This window comes from Orcinus orca, chromosome 6 (genome assembly GCF_937001465.1).
Source record: "Orcinus orca chromosome 6, mOrcOrc1.1, whole genome shotgun sequence".
In the NCBI taxonomy this organism is placed as follows: Eukaryota; Metazoa; Chordata; class Mammalia; order Artiodactyla; family Delphinidae; genus Orcinus; species Orcinus orca.
In genome coordinates this window covers 20,297,524-20,315,703 of record NC_064564.1, presented here as the reverse complement: position 1 = coordinate 20,315,703, position 18,180 = coordinate 20,297,524, and the positions used below count along the sequence as shown (strand labels likewise).

The following is an 18,180-nucleotide window of genomic DNA, read 5'->3' as shown; positions in this document are numbered from 1 at the left end:
TAGATTTAGGATTCTGACCTATTTTTAAAACCCCATGGTACCTTTTAGAAAGTCATTTTCCCCTAGTCGTTAAGGTTTCTGCCAGTATGATTTCTAGTCTTTGGGACACACAGAGGTCTCCTACTTTCCCCGGGTTTATTATTCCAGAACACAAGGGGAGCTGATCAAGGCTGGGAAAAGGCAGCTCACAACCCCCTCATCTATGGCAAGCAAATTCTGGACTAGCAAAAGGGGATCAGTAACGATTGGCCATAGCTCCTGCCTACATTCACCGGAATCCATCTTCCTATTCCTTTTAATATACTTGTGAATAATACATAAACACACACATACACACACACACACACATATACACACTCACTCACCACCGCCTCACCACCACCACAACCACCACCATATAAAAATATAAGTAAGCTATTCCTTGCCCCCAGTTCTCACAAAGTATCTTCTCATTTGTATCCAATTCCATTTAACTGAGTACAATTTTGCAAAGAGTCATCACCTTCCGTAGGCCACTCTGGAGGGGTATGCGCATGGGGGGAGGGCATCCTTTCATTCACCCCCAAACAACTTAGGGTTTCCGCACTTTTATGCCTGATTTTGTTCCTAGGCCTCTTCTTTGCAAAGCCTCCCTTGATTCCTTCTCATGGTAGCCCCATCCAGGCCTTTCCTCTACCATACCCCCACTCCACCCCTAAGTTTCAGGGTTGAATCTCCTCTCCCCATATTTACAAAACCCAGGCAGGTTGGGTTGCTGGTGTGATGCTATCTGGGGCAGCCTTATCTAGCTACAAGGTGTGAATCAGAGATTACACCACCCAGGGCTGGTACCAGCCAGGCAGGCTGCCATATTGCCAAGTAACCCAGTGGTTGAACAAGGATGGGTTGAGCAATATGCACCAATGGGAAGCGAGTTTATTAATCATGCTGCCTAGTACACTGTTGACGAAAGTATCACTCTGAAGGCCTGGCTTGATTGGAGAAGGTGCAGGTGGGGCTGAATGCTAACTGTGATGACACCCAGTAAGCTATCTTCCTCTGACGATATTCACTTGAAAACCACATAGAAATCTGGAAGGATTCATCCAGTTTAGCAAAGAGATGGATTATATGCTCCATCATTAGGACTTTTCGGCCATCTTGGATTCCCTCTGTTAAAAAAGAAGGATACCTCCTTGTGGCTGTACACAAAGTTGCAGCTTGGAAGTTTCAAAGTTTCATGAGGTGAGAGAAGGGAATTCAAGATGGCAGCCAGTGACCTAGAACCGTGTGGGTGAGAAAATTTAAGACTGCATCTTGCGTTCTTGTTATTGATCTCTTACTTCAAAAACATTCTTTTCTAAGGCCAGAGCCCACCTCCTCCACCCAGGTCTGCCTTCAACGTTTTAGTAACTATAGCCAACCAGAAATACCACCCACATTTTTCACTGTGATGGGCCTACATGGAGGGCAGGATGCAGGGGTGGGGTGGGGGTGGGGTGGGGGGCGGGGGGGCGGTGATAAGAGCAGTTTCTGAGCAGGGACACCATAGTATAGTTCTGTCACTGTATGGCTGGACTGAATGGCACCCCAGGCATTGAGACACTGTCCCCCATTCATAATGTCATGCTACATTGACATAGCTCTGTATCAGACACCAAGCCCCTAAACGTTGCTGAGGCAGATAATATGCAAAATGCATAGCTGAGAAACCCAAGCAAGAGGGCAGGCAGGAGAGAGAGGATTGATCTGTCCAAAGACTGTTCTAGAACAAGCCTCCCAATGATAAAGGATTCTAAAAGCGATGGGAAATAAGGTGAAGGGAGCAGGATGGAGATGTGGACACGGGAAGGAAGTGGAGGGTACATATCTCTTCAAGAGAAACGGAGAAAGCTCTAGGGCTGGCAAATCAAATCAGTTAAGGAAAGGGAAGGTTCTGGAGAAGAAAGCTCATAGGGTAGGGAAGCATCACTTCTGTGGGTGATAGAAGTTGTAAGATGGGAGGGATTACTGCTCTATAAGACATTCCCTGTATTTCTCCAAATTCCTGTGTTCTTTCTTCTCTTCTAAGCATCGGATGCTTGGGTAGCTCATAAGAGCTAGGACAGGCAGCTACGAATAATGAGGCCTGGAGTATCCTGTCCAAGTGCGACTGCGTTGTAATGCTTTTAAACCTGATTTTTCCCAATTATCTGACCACCAAAAAGCTTTCAATCTTTCTGGTTATCTTGCCAACAATGAAGAACCCCCTCTCAAATCTCCATCTGTTTCTCAGGCTTCAAAAGCTCTAGCCAGAGTAGTACTCAGTGTGGCCGCAGAGACCACCGCAGGTCCTATTCTGGTGCTCCCTGAAGCCACCAGAGAAATAGTTCATAAGCCAGGAGATCCCCTCCCTTCTACTCTCAAATACCCATTGGAAACCAGAGAGAAAGATTCTAGAAGGTTCCAGTCATCAGCCCCGGCTCCCATGAGCTTATCTAATCTGTTCACCTAATCTCTCTGGCAGTTTGAGGCTCCCAGAAGGGTGGAGGAGAATCCCTAGAACCACAGTAGAATTCTCTGAGAACCAGAGTAAACACTCAACATTGAGTTTGAAACGCCAGAACCCACACGAAATTCGAACCGACTTCTAAGAACACCAGACTCCATGTTTCCACGGTGAGGGGTTTCAGAGCAAGAACCACAAAAACCAGGCGTAAGAACCTATCAGACCAACCACCAGCCAGAAACAAAACAAGACAAAAAACGGGCCAAACCAAAACTTTATGCTATGAAAACAAGAAATAAAATAAGGAGATTTCTAGGCCGTCTGATTGTCAGCAAACACAATATATTTACTGTATTAGCATTTGCTCACAGTGCAAATGGTACAACATTACACCATTTCAATATTTCAGTTTTTAAAAATGCTGTTTTCATGAACTATATTATATTGGCATAACAATGTGACAAAGGAGCAAATGAAATGTTGGTGAAGAATTTCACCTTTTCACGATAACAAGCATATTTTTTTAACCTTAGTATAAGGTACTATAAATCCAAGAAATAAAAACATCCACAAAATATATTACATCTGGTTTGTCTTTTTCTAAGTACTCAACTTTATACAAAAGTCTTTCAAAAAATATCATTCCCCATAGGTTTTCCTGTTTAAAACCTGATTTTTTTCTCTCAGTTCACATAAGTTAGAGTGCATTTTCTTTTGCTGTTTTTTTCTTAAAACATGCAGACATATAAAAAATCTGGATAGCACAACCTTTTGGCAACAAAGCTAGTTTTCTCTTAGTTTAGCTTAAATGTCTGAGAACAGTTTTATTAAAACAAAGGAAAACTCAGCGTTATCATGCAGTGACATGCATATACCAGAAGGAGTAAGGAAAAAATATTAAAGGATATCTGATTCCTCCTTCCAGCTTTGAAGTGACCAAAATTTTTGTTTTTAATAATCATCACATTATAAAAAGTATTCAGCAAAATACTGTCTCTGCAAAGAAAGATTTTACCCTTCAGCTGAAAAAATATGGGCCCTCCCGGCAAACTTCATCCACTTCTCTCTCCTTCTACAAAAAGTCCAAGTACCTGGAAGTCCACAGTCCCCTGCTCTTTGATTTTCCCCCCCTTTCACTAGACTCCTTTAGTATTATCTATCCGCCACCAAAAAAACCGGTGCTTTTTTCTTTAAAAAAAAAAAAAAAGTGGGAAATGCATAAAGTGACTTTAAAAACAGACATTCTGTAAACTCCAGACCTTTGTTCCCTCTCTCTGGGCAGCTTACTGACCACAGGAGAAATAACGCTAACAGGGAACAGTACATTCGGGCAAGACTGCACTGGAAGCTGTGTCAGAGAGTAACCTTCCCTACTACTCCACTTCCAAAGAGTCACCCCTGTGTGGAGGAGGCTGGGGAGAGGGGGTGCCTGAGAAGAGGTGAGGTAGGGCGGGGAGAAGGTGAGACTGGGGTACGGAGAAGATGTGCCTCATTCAGCAACATGGATTAATGCAAACATCCCCATAGCTTTGAGGAAAATTTGGACAGAGATGTGTGCATATGTGTGTATATGGATGTATATATACATACTCACACACACATACACACATGTAGATATAATCTCGTCAGTTAAATTTTTCATAAAAAATAAATCATTTAAAGCTGCAAATGCCTACAAATTCTCTTTATTCCGGTGCACTGCACTGGATAGCCAAGTACCTTAGAGGTTTTATTTTACTAGGAATACATATTGTGTGCATGTTATATATAAATGTATATATGTGTGTGTGTGTAGACACACATATATACATACATACACACACACCATATTCATAAATTTGAATTCTACCTGTTGTGTTGGTGATGACAAAGAGAGAGAGGAAAAAAAGCTGCATTCCCATTAATGGTGGGAAGAGAAATGGGTATGTGAGTGAGAGAACAAAAAGATGGCAAAATGGGGTGGTTGGTTGAGGCCTGCCTTTTTGGAAAAAGATTTGGAAAGAGATGGGAAAAGGCTTAGAGGGGAGAAGGGAGAGGAGGGGGAAAAAGGGCAGAGGGCAAACTCAGGAACAGAGATTTAAAAATCTCTGGGGCCGAGGAAACACATTTTTTTTAAAGGCAGGTTCAGTGATGGCTGCTTCTTCTCCCCGAAGATCAAACTGCCCTGAGGCCTTGAGAGGGAAGCGCTCGGAAAAGGAGGGATTCTGAGGGGCCAAACCCTAAGCGGCGGTAGCAGCACCGCGGCGGCGGCACCCGAGGCATTTCTGTAAGAAACATTATTTCGGAGCAGATGGAAGACCGTCTCGTCCCGCCACGTGCAGGCCCCCAGCGGCCTGGGGACCCGAGGTGGGGAAGAGTTTGGGGTGGACATAGCCCAGTTCAGCTCAAGAGTCTCGCACACACACGTGCGAGCGCGCGCGCGCGCACACGCACACACACACACACACACACAGAAACACACACGCACACATACACTCACGCGAGCACGCACACTCGCGCGCATCCCCGCACGCAGGCGCGCGTGCGTGCGGCGGGCAGCAAGCTCTGCGCTTTGGTGCGCTCCTTACCCCCTCCCCCTCTCGGGTCTTCGATGGGGAACCGAGGGAGACGTGGGGAGAACCGTGAGGTGCTTGGGTCCAGCGAGGCTTGGGCGGGCCCAGCCTTCAGTCCCCCGCAGGTCCTTGGCCCGGCCCGGCGGCCCCTGGATCAAGACGATCCCAACTGAACAAAGCGGGCTAGACGCCACCTTTCCGCCCCCACGCCTTGGCTAATAGGGGGCAGCAAGGGGAAGGCGCCTCCTGCCCTGGCCCCCGACCGTTGGCCGGTGTGAAAGGGTGGAAACGGGGGACAGCGAAGGGAAACAAGGGGCCTTACGTCCATGGAGAGGCCAGGGCGCGGCCCCTGCGCCTCCGTGGCTAGCTTTCCGGCTGCATTCAGGCCAGCAGCCGGGAGACACTGAAGGGGAAAAGTGTGATCTGGGGGCCCGAGCCTCAGGCGCAGGTGGTGACCACAGGGGCCAGGGACACCGGGGCCGCCGAGGACGCAGAAGGCGCACCCCCCTTCTCCGCCTTCTTCTCCTTTTGCTTGAGGTGGATTTTGGCGTGGCGCTTGCGCTCGTCGCTGCGCGCAAACTTGCGCCCGCAGAATTCGCAGGCAAAGGGCTTCTCGCCCGTATGCGTGCGGATGTGAGTGGTAAGGTGGTCGCTGCGGCTGAAGCTCCGCATGCAGATCCGGCACTGGAAGGGCTTGTGGCCCGTGTGGATGCGCAGATGCCGGGTCAGCTCGTCCGAGCGGCTGAAACGGCGGTCGCAGCCCTCCGCCGGGCACGCGTGGGGCCGCTCGTGTAGCGGGGTCTTGCTGGGTCGGTTGGGGTACTTGCGGGGCCGGATGGGCTTGAGCGTGAGCGGCGGCTGGGGCAGGCTGCCAAAGCCCGGGTGGATCTGCTTGTCTTTGAATGCCTTGATGGTCTCCAGGGGGGTAATAGGGGGCGGGTTGACCCGGATGGGGTCCATGCCCTGGAAGGGCTTGTGCTCCGGAATGGAGCCCATGTCGTTGGGGTGGTGGTATAGGTTGTAGTCAGGAATCATGGGGAAGAGATTGCTGTCCAAGGCCGGTTTGGCCGATTGGTAATCCTGGGGGGAATAGGCGAGCCCGGGGTTGCCCTGGGGATCGTGGAAAGACACAGGCTCCGAGTAGAGATCACTGCAGTTAGAATAGGGGGGCAGCGCCGGATACATGGCCTCCACTTCCCCCTGCGGCGGCTGCACCATGCTGGCTGTGGAGGTTTGCGTGCTGAGTGCCCCAGAGGCCGGGGGCACCCCCAAGATGCCGGCGCTCATGAGGCTAATGATGTTGTCCTGGCACCAGTTGGAAGGGGAGTCAAAGGCGAACTTTCCCAAGTAGGTCACGGTCTTGTTGCCAGGGGCTGGCTGGAAGGAGCCCGAATAAGAGAGTTCCGGGTTGGGCTTCTCGTTGGTCAGACCGATGTCCATCACATTCTCTGCGGAGAGCGGGGGAGAGAAGGGAGGGGTGAGTGAAGCCGAGTCGGCTCCCAGGCAGGGGCGCCCAGGTCCTTGCCCAGGTGTGGAGGTGCGGCCGGGTGGAGTGCGCAGCGCATGGGGTAGGCTGCGCCAGGCGCAAAGCGGGCGGTGCCGCGCTCCCGGGCGCAACCTGGATACAGGAAAATACTACTGATCGGGGTGTGGAGTGGCTGCTGCACACACACCGCACACGCCGTACACACACACTCCCGTACCACACACACACACACACACACACACACACACACACACACAGGCGCGAGGCGCGAGAAGCATTGTTGTTATTCCCGAGGTGGGGCGGGCAGGTAGCTGCAGCTACAGGTAGTTTCAGACCCGAAGCGCGCCGGGCTCTCGCTCTCCAGCGCACACAACTCGGCCTCTTCCCCTAGCGCTGTCCGCGCCGGACCCCGCGCCTCTCCTGCCCCGACGAAGCCCCCGGTGCGCACTGCGCCCGGGGAGCTGACCCGGAGTGCTCCGACGCTTTGTCCGCGGCGCGTAGAGGGGTGCTGTCCGCAAAGGGAGCTCTCCCGCCGCCTCCCCCAGCCCCAGTCTCCTCCGGGCCTGAAGGAGCTTTCGGCTTTTGCTGGAGGGGGAAAGCCCAGCCTCAGCTTAGCGAGAGTGGAGGGCGGCGGAAAACCGGCCGGTGTCTCCATGGCGGGAGTGGCCGCTCTTCCCAAGCTCCTCGGTCCGGGGATCGTCCCCTGTGGCAGCCCCCGCGCGGGTGGGCCCCCACCTTCTCCCCTCCCCGCCGTCCCCACACCCCCACGGCTTTGCTGAAAGCCCTGGAAAGGCAGCGTCGCAGTACCTCTCCCACCGCGGGGACTCCACGCCGCACATGGCTCCATCCCGGGTGGGAGGCTGAGGGAGTAAGGGGGGAGAGCGCGGGTGAAAAGGGACGTTGGGCTCCTCCTGGGAAAGGGGGCGACAGCATTACGCCTTGCGCACAGCCCGGCGATCGCGCTCCCTAAGTGGAGAACCCCAGAGCCGCTTGCACCTACCTCCCTTCGGTCGGCGGCTGCCCCCACCCGGGAGAACCGAAGCCTCTACCGTGGCGTCGCCAACCGAGCCTTCCCGATCGGGGAGGGCGGGAGGAGTGGGTGGGAAAAGCAACTCGACCCCCGGAAAATTCCCAGCGCGCCCCCCATATCTCCATCCATCCATCCATCCATCCATCCACCCATCTATCCATCCATCCATCCATCCATCCATCCATCCATCCATCCATCCATCCATCCATCGCTAGCTCGTTCCCTCCTCCTCTTCCTCTCTCCCTTTCCTTCCTCGCCGCCTCCCCGCCGCCCTTACCTGTAGCCATCTGATTGTAATGGGCTACCGAGTCGCTGCTGCCAGAAAAGAGGTTGAGCGCGCTGGGGATCTCCTCGGGGTACAGATTGTCAGGCAGTTGGTTTAGCAAACTGCTCATGGTCACCGGCAGCTTCTCGGCGAGTTTGCCGGTCATAGCACTCCCGAGCTGCCGCCGCCGCCGCCGCCGCCACCGCCGCCGCTCGCTCTTAACGCAGCTTCCAGGCAAGCGGCATCGGAGAGGCGATCCGTGGTGCAGGGGAAAAGCATGCGAGAGGGAAAGTTCGGGAGGAGGGGGGAGGGAAGAGGGGAAGGGGTGGGCCTGGGGAGGGGATCTTCTCTTTTTGGGGGGTGGGTGGGAGAGAGGGCAAAGGAGGGTAATCCTCTTGGGTGCCTCAGCTGGTGCCGTAAGAGGCTGGGTCGTGGCGTGGGGGGGGGGCGTGTGCGGGGTGGGTGGGTGGGTGCTGGGCCGGGGGGGGATCTCGGCCCAAGGGGGTCGCACGCGGCCTCAGTATTGATAACACAAACAGACGCGCGCCCGCGGCCCCCCCGCCCCCCGATCCGCCACCGCCACCGCCGCCACCGCCGCCACTGCCGCCGCCGCCGCCTCTGCCGCTGCTGCTGCTGCCGCTGCTACCACCACCACCAGCCCCGCAGCTTCCTAGCAAGCTCACTGCTGCCCAAAAGCTCCCAGCCAGGGAACTCCACCAGCCTATTTATCTGAGCCCCGGGAAAGCTCCGTGACGTAGCTGCCCATATATGGACAGACAAAGCCCAGCCGAAGGGGCGCGACGTCACAATGGAAGCTCCTCACAATGGAACATTAGAAAGCAGGAAGCGGGCCGCAGCCAACGTGCGGCGCCCGCATCGCTCGCGGATCTTAAAAAAAAGAGAGAGAGAAAGAGAGAAATAGAAGAGAAGAAGGAAAGAAAATTCGAGAGGAGAGAGGAAAGAGGGGTGTAACTGAACGTGCGGCGTAAAGCACGCAGCGCGGGGGTGAAAGAGCAATAATCGCCTGTGTGTTTATTTGATGTCTGCACTAGGAGAGCGCGCTTGTAGGACAGGGCGCCGTGGGGTGGGGTCGTTCGCAAGTGGCCTCTAACAGCCCCCCAGCAGGAAGAAAGAGAATTGAAAACACTCGGCGGGGTCCCTTTGCAGCCTGGGAACTTCTGGGGAACCCGGAAGGTGTGCGCTCCGACCCTGCCCCGGCCGCTCTTCTCGCGTACAGGATCCTGCCTGGCACTGGGACAAAGTCCCTCTGAGGAGGATTCCAGCGGGTCAGGGATCTCTGGTCCAGTATCACGGGAACTTTTGTGCCGCCCTCCCTCCGATGCGCCGCCCACAGCCCTGCTGCTCCCTGGGCCCCTGACCCTGTGCTGACACCCGGCTGAGCGCAGTGGCTGGGAGATTTCGTAGCTGCATAGCGGCTGCGCGGGAGGCGAGAACTCCTCACCTTGGGGGTCGAGGATGTGCAGTTTTGGTGGTGAATGAGAAGGAATGAAGTTGAGGGGATAGGGAACACGTGCACCAAACCCTCCATAAATTCCCTAATGGTTCCAAAGCACCCCTTTGGCCACGGGATGGCAGGAGGGCCCAGCAGGCCCAGGCGCAGTCGCTGTCTATTGCTGCCTGCGAAGGGCCCGCCACTGAGTTGCGGCAGCAGCCTGCCGAACCACAGTCTCTGAGCCACCACGACGACCTCCCCTGCTCTCTACCCTCCCCCTCGCCTTCCACAGGGCTGTCCCCATTGCTGACTGCCGGCGCCCTGCAGTCAAGGGCTGCCTGTTTGCCGACCCCGAGCGCTGTCACCTCCCAGAGAGGCAGCAGATCCCGGGGGCGGCTATGTTCCCCGAGGCCTGTTTTCGGAGCGCGCGCGGCCGGGCCGCGGGAGAGGGAAAGGAGAGGAGGGGGGCGTGGGGGAGCGACCCCGGATCACACCGGCTCAGCGTGGGAGGAGTCCCTCCTCTTTGGCCGTGTGGGCGCGGTGGATCCCGCGTTCCTCGCTGGGGAGTCGGGGTTGGGGGAACATGCATTTCTCAGGGGGAGTGGGAGTATTGACAAGGAGGAGGAGAGGATCCCCGGGCCTCACTCCGTGGGAGGGCCACGCGGGCCGGGGACGTGTGGGAGGAACTCCCGAGCTGCACATCGTCGTGGGGGTGGATGACAACCTCTCTCTCCTCCCCTCCACTTCACTCGGTGGAGAACTAGGGGTGGGAGGGCCCGGCCTCCCCCGGATCTCCTCTGGTTCTTAGGAAAGGAGGGATTCCCGCCGCCGCGGGCCCCCTCTCCCCCGCCCCTGCTGCCGCTCCCGCCAGGCTACCCACACCTATACCGCGGAGGCTCTGCGCCCCTGGGCTCTCCTCCGCCCGCGCGGCGCGGGGAGGGAGCGCTCTGCAGCGGTCCCCAGCTCCGGCCGGAATCAGGGCATGCAGCGCCTCCCGCCCCCGGCTCCCTCCCAAGGGGGGGCGATTGGCCGGCCCGGGGGCGTGGGCGGCAGTGTGAGCCAGGCTGGGCGCGGGAGGGGCCCTGGCGGCTGCAGGGAGGGTCGCGGGGCGGCGGGCCAAGCCGGGAAGAGCCATACAAGGAGCGGATCCGGTGACGCGCCGGCCGCGCCCCTTCTCCTTCTCTATTTGGCTGCTGATTCCGGTCCCCGGATTTGCATATTTTGGCATCCAGTGGAAAAGGAAAGAAGAACGGAACCCGCAGCCTTTAAAGGAACCGCACAGGCTGTAGCGTCACCTAGGGAGGCGGTCTGGGGGGCGTGAAAAATTAGCCAGCGGCTCTGGCCTCTGGCCTTGGAGCTTGGCAGCTGGGGGGAGGCGGGGAGAGGCGGGGAGCCGCGGCCACCAGAGAGCTTCGGCCGCTCCAGTCCCAGTCCTGGGCTCTCCGCGGCGCTTCCTGCTGCGAGTGCACCCGGAGGGTCTCTGCGGGTTCCGGCCCAGGACCAAGAGACGCCGCGAGGTCCGCGGCCTTTAGGCGAGCCGCAGGCCCCAGTAGTGACTGCAGTGCCCATGTTTCCCAGCGCGAGGCACAGCTCAGCCTGCGGGGGTGGCGGGGAGGAAGTGAGAGCCCTCCCGGCCGCCCAGCTCAACTCTGGAGGACCCTACCGTGATGCACCCCCCTCCCACCTGTTGAGACCTCTTCCCGGAGAGGAGGAGATTGAGGAGCTGCAAGCCCCAGTCCTGTTTGATAGGGGCCTACATTAGGAAAGGCAGAGGCAGTGGGAGCATTTCGGATCCTTGAAAGCTTCCAGGGCCCCAAAGACCATGGAGGAGTGTAGCCATTCCAGAGATGACCTGCAAACACTTTTAGGAGAGCTGGACCTGTTGCATCCAAGCAGAACAAGTAACAGGGTTTTGCAGGCCTGCTCCAAGCCTTTATGCCTGTTGGTGAGAATGGATAGGAGTCTTTTTGGGCAAGATGTCTGCCCCTCCTTCCTACTTGTCCATGACCTAGAACGGGAGCCTTCAATTCAAACAAGTATTCATTCAAACTTCAGTGTGATGTTGGGCAAATGTCTGAATCTCTTTCTTGGCCTCAGTTTTCTTGTCTGTAAATTGGGATAATAATAGTACCTATCCCTTTGATAATCCTCATGGAGCACTTTTGCCAGACCCCTAGCCAGCACTCAGTAAATGGCAATCATTATTGGTAAACTATATTTTCCCCAACCCTACCATGTGACTGAAAAGCCCTTTTTCCCCTTGTGTGTCTTAGGAGTGAGTGCGGTTGGTATAGGGAGTAAAAAGGGCCAGGTATGACACTGCATCCCATATCAGTGTGATCATATACAGGAAGTCCTATTTGTGTGCCGGGTACCTGCTGGGCACTATGTCATCGCAGAGATGGTGAAGGAATTGTCCCCACTGTGCGAGAACAGAGGGCCCTCAATAGCTGGTGGCGACATAAAGTAGGATACCAAGAAGTCACTCAGTTGCTCTTTAACACTCTGGAGCATCCTTCTAGACTTTTTATGGAGGGTGGCTATGGCTCCAAGGTGGGGTGGGGGACTCAGGTGCCCTTCCTCCCCTCCTCTGCCCTGGAAGGAGCCATGCTGGGGAAGGCCTGCCTCTACAAGCATAGGTTCTCACTGCCTGGTTGCTGGTCGGGTTGCAGCCCGCACAGGCGTCCCCTGTCAACCTGGATGATGGTGGCAGATGGAGGGCAAGGTTCCGTGGCGGGTGGGGACAACCCTGGGTATAGAGTAGGGGTGGGGGGTTTGGAGTGGCCCCTTGCAGACTAACAGCATTCTCCCTTCTGCTGGCCAAGTCTTGAATTCAGCATAGAAAAAAGCTTTTTTCCTTCCCTCCCTCTTTCTTTCCTCTCTCCCTCCTGAACAGGGGCTGAGGGTGAGGTCTCACTTTTACTGGTGGGCTCGGGTGAGATTACCTGAACTGCAGGCCCCGGACTTGTTGGAGAGTGAGTAGGCACTGGTTCAGGGCGTCCTTACCCTGGAGATGGTGAAGGGCAGGCCCCGCCCCTCTGCAGCAGAGCCAAGGCTGCCCAGCCCCCGCTGCTTACCTCTGGGGGCAATGGGTGTGTTTGTCTTGGTGAAAGGGTAGAGGAAGGAGGGGACATGCCCTACAAACCCACCACAGGAAAAGACCAGGTTGGTGCTCTGTCTTGCTCCGTAGTCACCTCTGCCCTCTGAACTTGAGCTCCCTTTTGCTAAAGATATCCAGTCCTTCTCTGCTGTCTTACAAGCAAGAAGCCCCCAATTAGTTCAAACTGGGGTGCTGGCGACTTAATGCATTACCCATCTCAGCGGGTATTTGCCTTTCTAACAGAAAATGCTTAGAAGAGGGTCATATATAACCTAAAGGAATTAAGCCTACCATTAAGCATGGTGCCTGGAAAATGGTAGGAACTCATATATGCTGGTGGGCTGAGGTCTAATGGTGGGATGTGAGGCCCAGTGACAAGGAGTAGGAGTTTTGGGGTGCAGAGAGCATCTGGGGTTCCTCAAGTCACACCAAGCACCCATGTAGAGGGCCCACCCTGGTGGGATTGCTCCTGAATGATAGCTCCCTCGAGGGCTTTCAGTGGCTTTCCATTTTGGGTGTCCCCCAGGAGACGGACAGGTCGTTGGTGGAATCTCTCTGGCCAGCTCTCCCTGGCATTCTAGAGGTCATTGCCATTCCTTCGGTAATGACAGACAACTCTGAGGTGAGGTGGGTTTGGCCTAGAAGCTCGCGGAAGGAACTTGACAGCCACGACGACTTTGGGGGGGGGTGGTCCCAGTTAAGAGCATTGTTTGGGGACTGCTGGAGGCTTTGGGCTCGCTGACCTTCTGGACCCACAAAAGATTGGGGCCTGTGGCGATATATCTTCTTCATTTTTTACAACAACCCTGTGAGGAAGCTTTTAGGGCTGCCCCCCAATCGTTTTTTTTTTAATTTAAAAAAATTTTTAAAAATTTATTTATTTATTTTTGGCTGTGTTGGGTCTTTGTTGCTGCACACGGGCTTTCTCTTGCTGCGGTGAGCAGGGGCTACTCTTGGTTGCGGTGCGCGGGCTTCTCACTGCGGTGGCTTCTCTTTTTGCGGAGCGCAGGCTCTTGGTGTGCGGACTTCAGTAGATGTGGCACGAGGGCTCAGTAGTTGTGGCTCGCGGGCTCTAGAGCGCAGGCTCAGTAGTTGTGGCGCACGGGCTTAGTTGCTCCGCAGCATGTGGGATCTTCCCGGACCAGGGCTTGAACCCGTGTCCCCTGCATTGGGAGGTGGACTTTTAACCACTGCGCCACTAGGGAAGCCATGTTTGTTTGTTTTAAATGAAAGATCTAAGGTGTTGGAAAGAGTCTGAGTAGTTAGTTGGAGGACCCTTGGCCAGGAAGTGGCTGAGCTGAGATTTGAACTCATGGCCTTGTGACTCCAAAGCTGATGCTCTTAATTTCAGCCTTTGTCCCCATTCTGGCTGTTAGGGAAAAGAAAGGAGATGGCAGGTGTGGGTAAGAGGAAGGAGAGGTATAAAAACTGTGCAGAAGGCAATGAATAGAAGAAAGACTAGCTGGACCTGCTTCCCAGCACCCCTGGGACCCAGCATGCAAGGTAGGGGAGGAGCCCCTGCCCAGGGGAGGGGAGGGGGTACAGCTCACAGGGACGTCAGGGAGGAGCAGCATTTCTGCCAGGGCTCCCGGTAGGTGGAGTAGCATCTGTGCCACTCTGAGCAAAGGTCCCACTGCCCTAGGTTGTCACAGAGGTCACAGGCTCCTCGCCAAGCCAGCCACACACTTCCATTTGAAACATCTGCTTGTGCCTACATTCCAACGAACTCATTATAATCATGTTGAATCCGGGTGTTTTGGATTACTCTTCAAGCAATTTCAGGGAGACACTGGTGACCAAAGGGAGAAAGTCTTGTTACAAAGTAACGTTTGCTGGCCGGTGAGGTGGAGACCCCTCCTCAGACACAAGTCCAAGGCAGTGAGTAACTGCCATGGGGGTCCAGAGGTTGAGAGTTCAGGGCTGGGCTGGGCTGGGGCAGGGAGAGAAGGCAGGTCTTAGATAGAAGGCAAGACTTGGAAAAAGTGTGCTGTACGGGTAAATGGGAAGAACAGGCCCTGGCCTGGGAATCAGGACTTCTGGGTTCCACCATTAATTATCTGTGTAACTTTGGGCCACCCTCTGGTTCCTGGGCTTCTGGTGGGGCTGGAGTGGATAACCTACCACTAAATTCCTCCCAGCTCCTTTGATCCATGAATTTTGGATTCTATTGCGGAAAAGGTTGGGAGGAGACGTGTTAGTGTTCCCAGTCAAGTTTGGGCTCCTGGGACCCTTGAGGAGGAGAAGGGATGGGTCAGGGCATGAGGGCTTGTAATGGGAACTTTGCTGTCTTAGTTCAGCGGTGCCTGGAGGGTAAGTGGAGTCATGTGCTCAGGGGGCCTGTCATGGCCCCTGGGGCCCACTGTGGGACAGCCCCTTCTCAGCTGGGAGGGATGGTGTCTCTGCAGAGAAAACTCTTGGGGGACGAAGCTTTTTGGAAAGAGGAACTTTGTCATCTGAAATGAACCAGAAAAGGTGTGAGTGTGGGGGGCCGTTGGGGAGGCAGTCAGGGGGAGCAAAGAGGGAGTGAGAGAGAGAAAAGGAGGGAGAGAGAGGTGAGAGCAGAGAGGAGAGCGGATTTCCCCCCACTGCTCCCCATGCAGCCAGCCTCCTGCTGGCTACAGGCTTCACCCATGGGACAGGTCGAGGATCCAAGAGGCTGGCAGGTTCCTCTCCTCCCTGCCCTGGAAGGAAAACCTTTGGGGAGTCAGAGAGAGCTGTGGTCTCTAGATCTTGTGTCTCTTAGCTCCCAGTCTCAGGACCCTCCTCAGCCTGAAACAAGTGGGCCCTTCGCCTCGTCCACCAAGGTGAGCAGTTGGGGGCCGACCTCTGGCTTCTTCTTTGCTGTTCTATGCAGTCCAAAAACCTGGGATGTGGGGAAAAGCAGTTAATGACTCTTTGGGGCCCCTAATTCGAGGTCCTCAGTGCTGTCAGCATCCTCTTTCACCAGATGGCCTAGGCAGGGCTTCCTGGCTTCTGCTGTGCCATAGCTCTGCTAGAAAATGACACTCTTTACAGCCACTGGAGTGAAGAACTAACAAACACTGCCCTCGGCCCATCCCACCACTCTGAGGGCTGAACAATACAGGCCAGCTGGAACCCAATGGAAGTCTGCCCATCAGCCTGACTGATGGCATGAGCTTTTCTGCCAGGGCTCAGGGCAGATGGGCAAAGGAGAAGGGACATGATAGATTTCTCTCTCTCCCCCCTTCTTTCTCTTTTTGCAGAATTATTTGGGCTATTCAGAATTATTTGGCCCCAGATCTCAAGAAAGTTACTGGATGACAAGAGATGGTATCCGAGCTCCCTGGGGACAGGGACTGAGCCTCATTCCTCAGTCTTCCCAGCACTCCCACTGCCTGTCCCCAGCAGGTGCTCCATAAGAGGTTGTTGATTCAAGGGTCCACATGGGTAATTCTGAAACATGGCTGATTTGAGGAGCGCAGGAGAGACTGCGACCTTCCCACTTTGTCCTTGCATTTCTACCACCCAGCGCCCACTATACAGGATGGGGGGGCCCCTTGTCCACCAAAATTCATTCCCCACTGGGGTGGAGGGGGAGGCTCCTGGGTCTGGGACTTAGCTCTCTCGTTTCAATGAGACAAACATCCAGGGCGCACTTCCTGTGGAGGGAATCAGACTTGAGGCTGGGATCCTGCGGTCTGTCAGGGGGCAGGTGATTTAAAGGGAAGTGAGGAATGAGGCTGAGGTAGAAGCCATCACACACAAGACATGATCGGTTCTGAAAGGAAGTGCAGGCAGGAAGTTCAGAGGGGGAAGGACTTGCAAGAGGACATGTTCAGGGACAGGCGAAAGCCTGATTGGGAGGGGTGGTGTTGATCGAGGCCTTGAGGATGGGCTAAGACCCATAAGTGAGGAGGGGAGGTATGAAGAGGAGAGGGAAGGGGGATACAAGGGCAGGAGGTATTCAGTGTAAGGAGCTGTGCTTTCCCCCCTCATTTTCACGTTAAATTTATTTATTTATTTATTTTCATCTCTGAAACTACCTAGAGCCCATTAGCACTGTCCTTCCAGGACTTCTCTGGCCTGATTATGGCTTGCTTGTGGGTGAGTGAGGAATCCTAGAGGGAGAGAAGGGAGATAGCACTGAGGCTGGATCTGCAAGATGACAGCAGACATTTGGGCATCTACTAGAATGTAGGCTCCAGGAAGGCAATGGCCTGGGTCTGGACCTGCACTGCTGTATCCGCAGCTAGAACCTGGCTTGTGGAGGGTATAGTGGGTGCTCCATCAGTATTTGTGGGAGAATGAATGTGCCAGACGCTCTACCACGTCCGGTTCGGGACGCAGGAGCAGGAAAGGGGCTAACTCCAGGTGTGAGCTCCAGGAGAAAGCAGGACTCGGGGAGTCCAAGGCAACGTGGACCCCAAATTGGGGGTGGGGTAGGATTCATCAGGCATAAACTTAAGTGGTAATAGCCCCGTTAATTGAGTGGCAATGATCCTTGGCATTTTTCACCTTCAAAGCCAGGAACAAGCTGTAATTAATACTCCCGCCACCCGGGGGCAGGGTGGAGGTGGTGTGGAGAATCTTGAGCTGTTGGTGCTCAGTTGGGGAAACTGAGGCACTGGCGGAGGAAGGGCCGTTAGGAGAGTGGATGCAAAGGCCAGCAGAGCCCGGCGTCTGCAGGGGTGCCGTGAGCACTCCAGAGCGCAGCCCCCTCCCAAAGCCAGGCAGCTGGAGAGCCGAGGTCGTGAGTGGGGAGGGGGCGCCGGAGACCCGCACCGGAGCAGAGAAAGGAGTCTCAGCCGCGGGCCTGGCGACCGTGGCAGTGGGCGATCGGTTTTGCCCGTAGCTTGGCCGACGGAGAGCCTGCCGGGGCCTCGGCTCCCCGCCCTCCGGGGGCGGCGCTGGAGGGGCGCGCGGAGCAGGGGAGGGGACTCGCTAGTCCTTCGTGTCCAGTGGCCAGGCCGCGCGCGGCATACTCAGCCTGAGTCACCGTCGCCTCCGAAATGCCTCCCGGTTTCCTCATCGCCCTGAGGGAGTTTTTCATTAAGGTGATTACCCTGCCGTCATTTAAGAGTCCGTAAATATCACCCAGGGACCGAGGGCGCGCAGCCGCCTCTAACTGCAGCCGGGGTCCGCAGGCCCCAGGCCGCGGGCGGCGCCGCTCCGCCTCCCCGGCCACCAGTTCGAACCATCTGCGCGGCCCCAACACCATCCTGCATCTAGCGTGACTTTTCTCTGGACCACGATGTCCCTGAGGGCATTCTTCCTTCAGTTCAGTCGCCACCCAACCAGAAAAGGCTTTCCTCTCATACCCCTGGTCCAGGTGATGTACCAAACACCACTCCTAGTTTGCCGTGGTCCTACCTACCTTTTTACATTTATCTGTGTAATCCTTTGATGGATGCCTGCCTCCCATCCTCCTGCCCCAAGTTCTAGAAGGGCAGGAGCCACTTCTGATTTTGCATCGTATTCCCACGATACGGCCTCCTCTCAACCCACCCCATCCCCACCTAGCGCGAATGTCTGGGGTATCGCAGGACTCAGCATTTTTGAATTAACAAGTCCTCATGAGGCAAGAGAACTGTTTGCTGACTGCCCCTGCACCTGATCGTCTTTAACATTTGACAGTTATCACTTGCGCACCTACTGTGTGTCTGGCACTGGAAATACAGCTGTGACAAAAAGAGCCTGTGGGGAGACTCAAGACCTAATGAGGGTTCGGGGTGAGGGTGGGCAATAAGAAGATACCTACGAGGTGGTGGTAAGTGATATGAGAAAAAAGAAATGAGGATAAGGTGAGAGAGAGTGATGGGGAGTGCACGTTGAGATCCTGTTGTATGTAGTCATTCTTCCCCGATCC

At 55.1% G+C, this 18,180-nt stretch overlaps 1 protein-coding gene across 3 annotated transcripts; it reads right to left on the bottom strand.

The window, feature by feature from the left end:
• Positions 1 to 2,787: 2,787 nt before the first annotated feature.
• Positions 2,788 to 10,335, bottom strand: EGR3 (early growth response 3). Of its 3 annotated transcripts, XM_049711038.1 has the most exons (3): positions 7,813 to 7,951; positions 7,313 to 7,365; positions 2,788 to 6,467 (listed from the first exon to the last, which is right to left on the bottom strand). In XM_049711038.1, exons 2-3 carry the CDS (start codon positions 7,350 to 7,352, stop codon positions 5,458 to 5,460), a joined length of 1,050 nt encoding a protein of 349 aa, XP_049566995.1. In that variant the 5' UTR covers positions 7,353 to 7,365; positions 7,813 to 7,951; the 3' UTR covers positions 2,788 to 5,457. The 3 variants fall into 3 exon arrangements, with proteins under 3 accessions (XP_049566995.1, XP_049566996.1, XP_004270705.1); XM_049711039.1 differs by lacking the exons at positions 7,313 to 7,365; positions 7,813 to 7,951 and adding an exon at positions 10,134 to 10,335; XM_004270657.4 differs by lacking the exon at positions 7,313 to 7,365 and having other exon boundaries at positions 7,813 to 8,405.
• Positions 10,336 to 18,180: the final 7,845 nt, after the last annotated feature.

Coding starts and splice junctions, on each gene's coding strand:
- EGR3 (XM_004270657.4), bottom strand. CDS start 7,966: ATGACCGGCAAACTCGCCGAGAAGCTGCCGGTGACCATGAGCAGTTTG. Junction 6,468..7,812: donor TTACAATCAGATGGCTACAG/GTAAGGGCGGCG, acceptor CGCTCTCCGCAG/AGAATGTGATGGACATCGGT.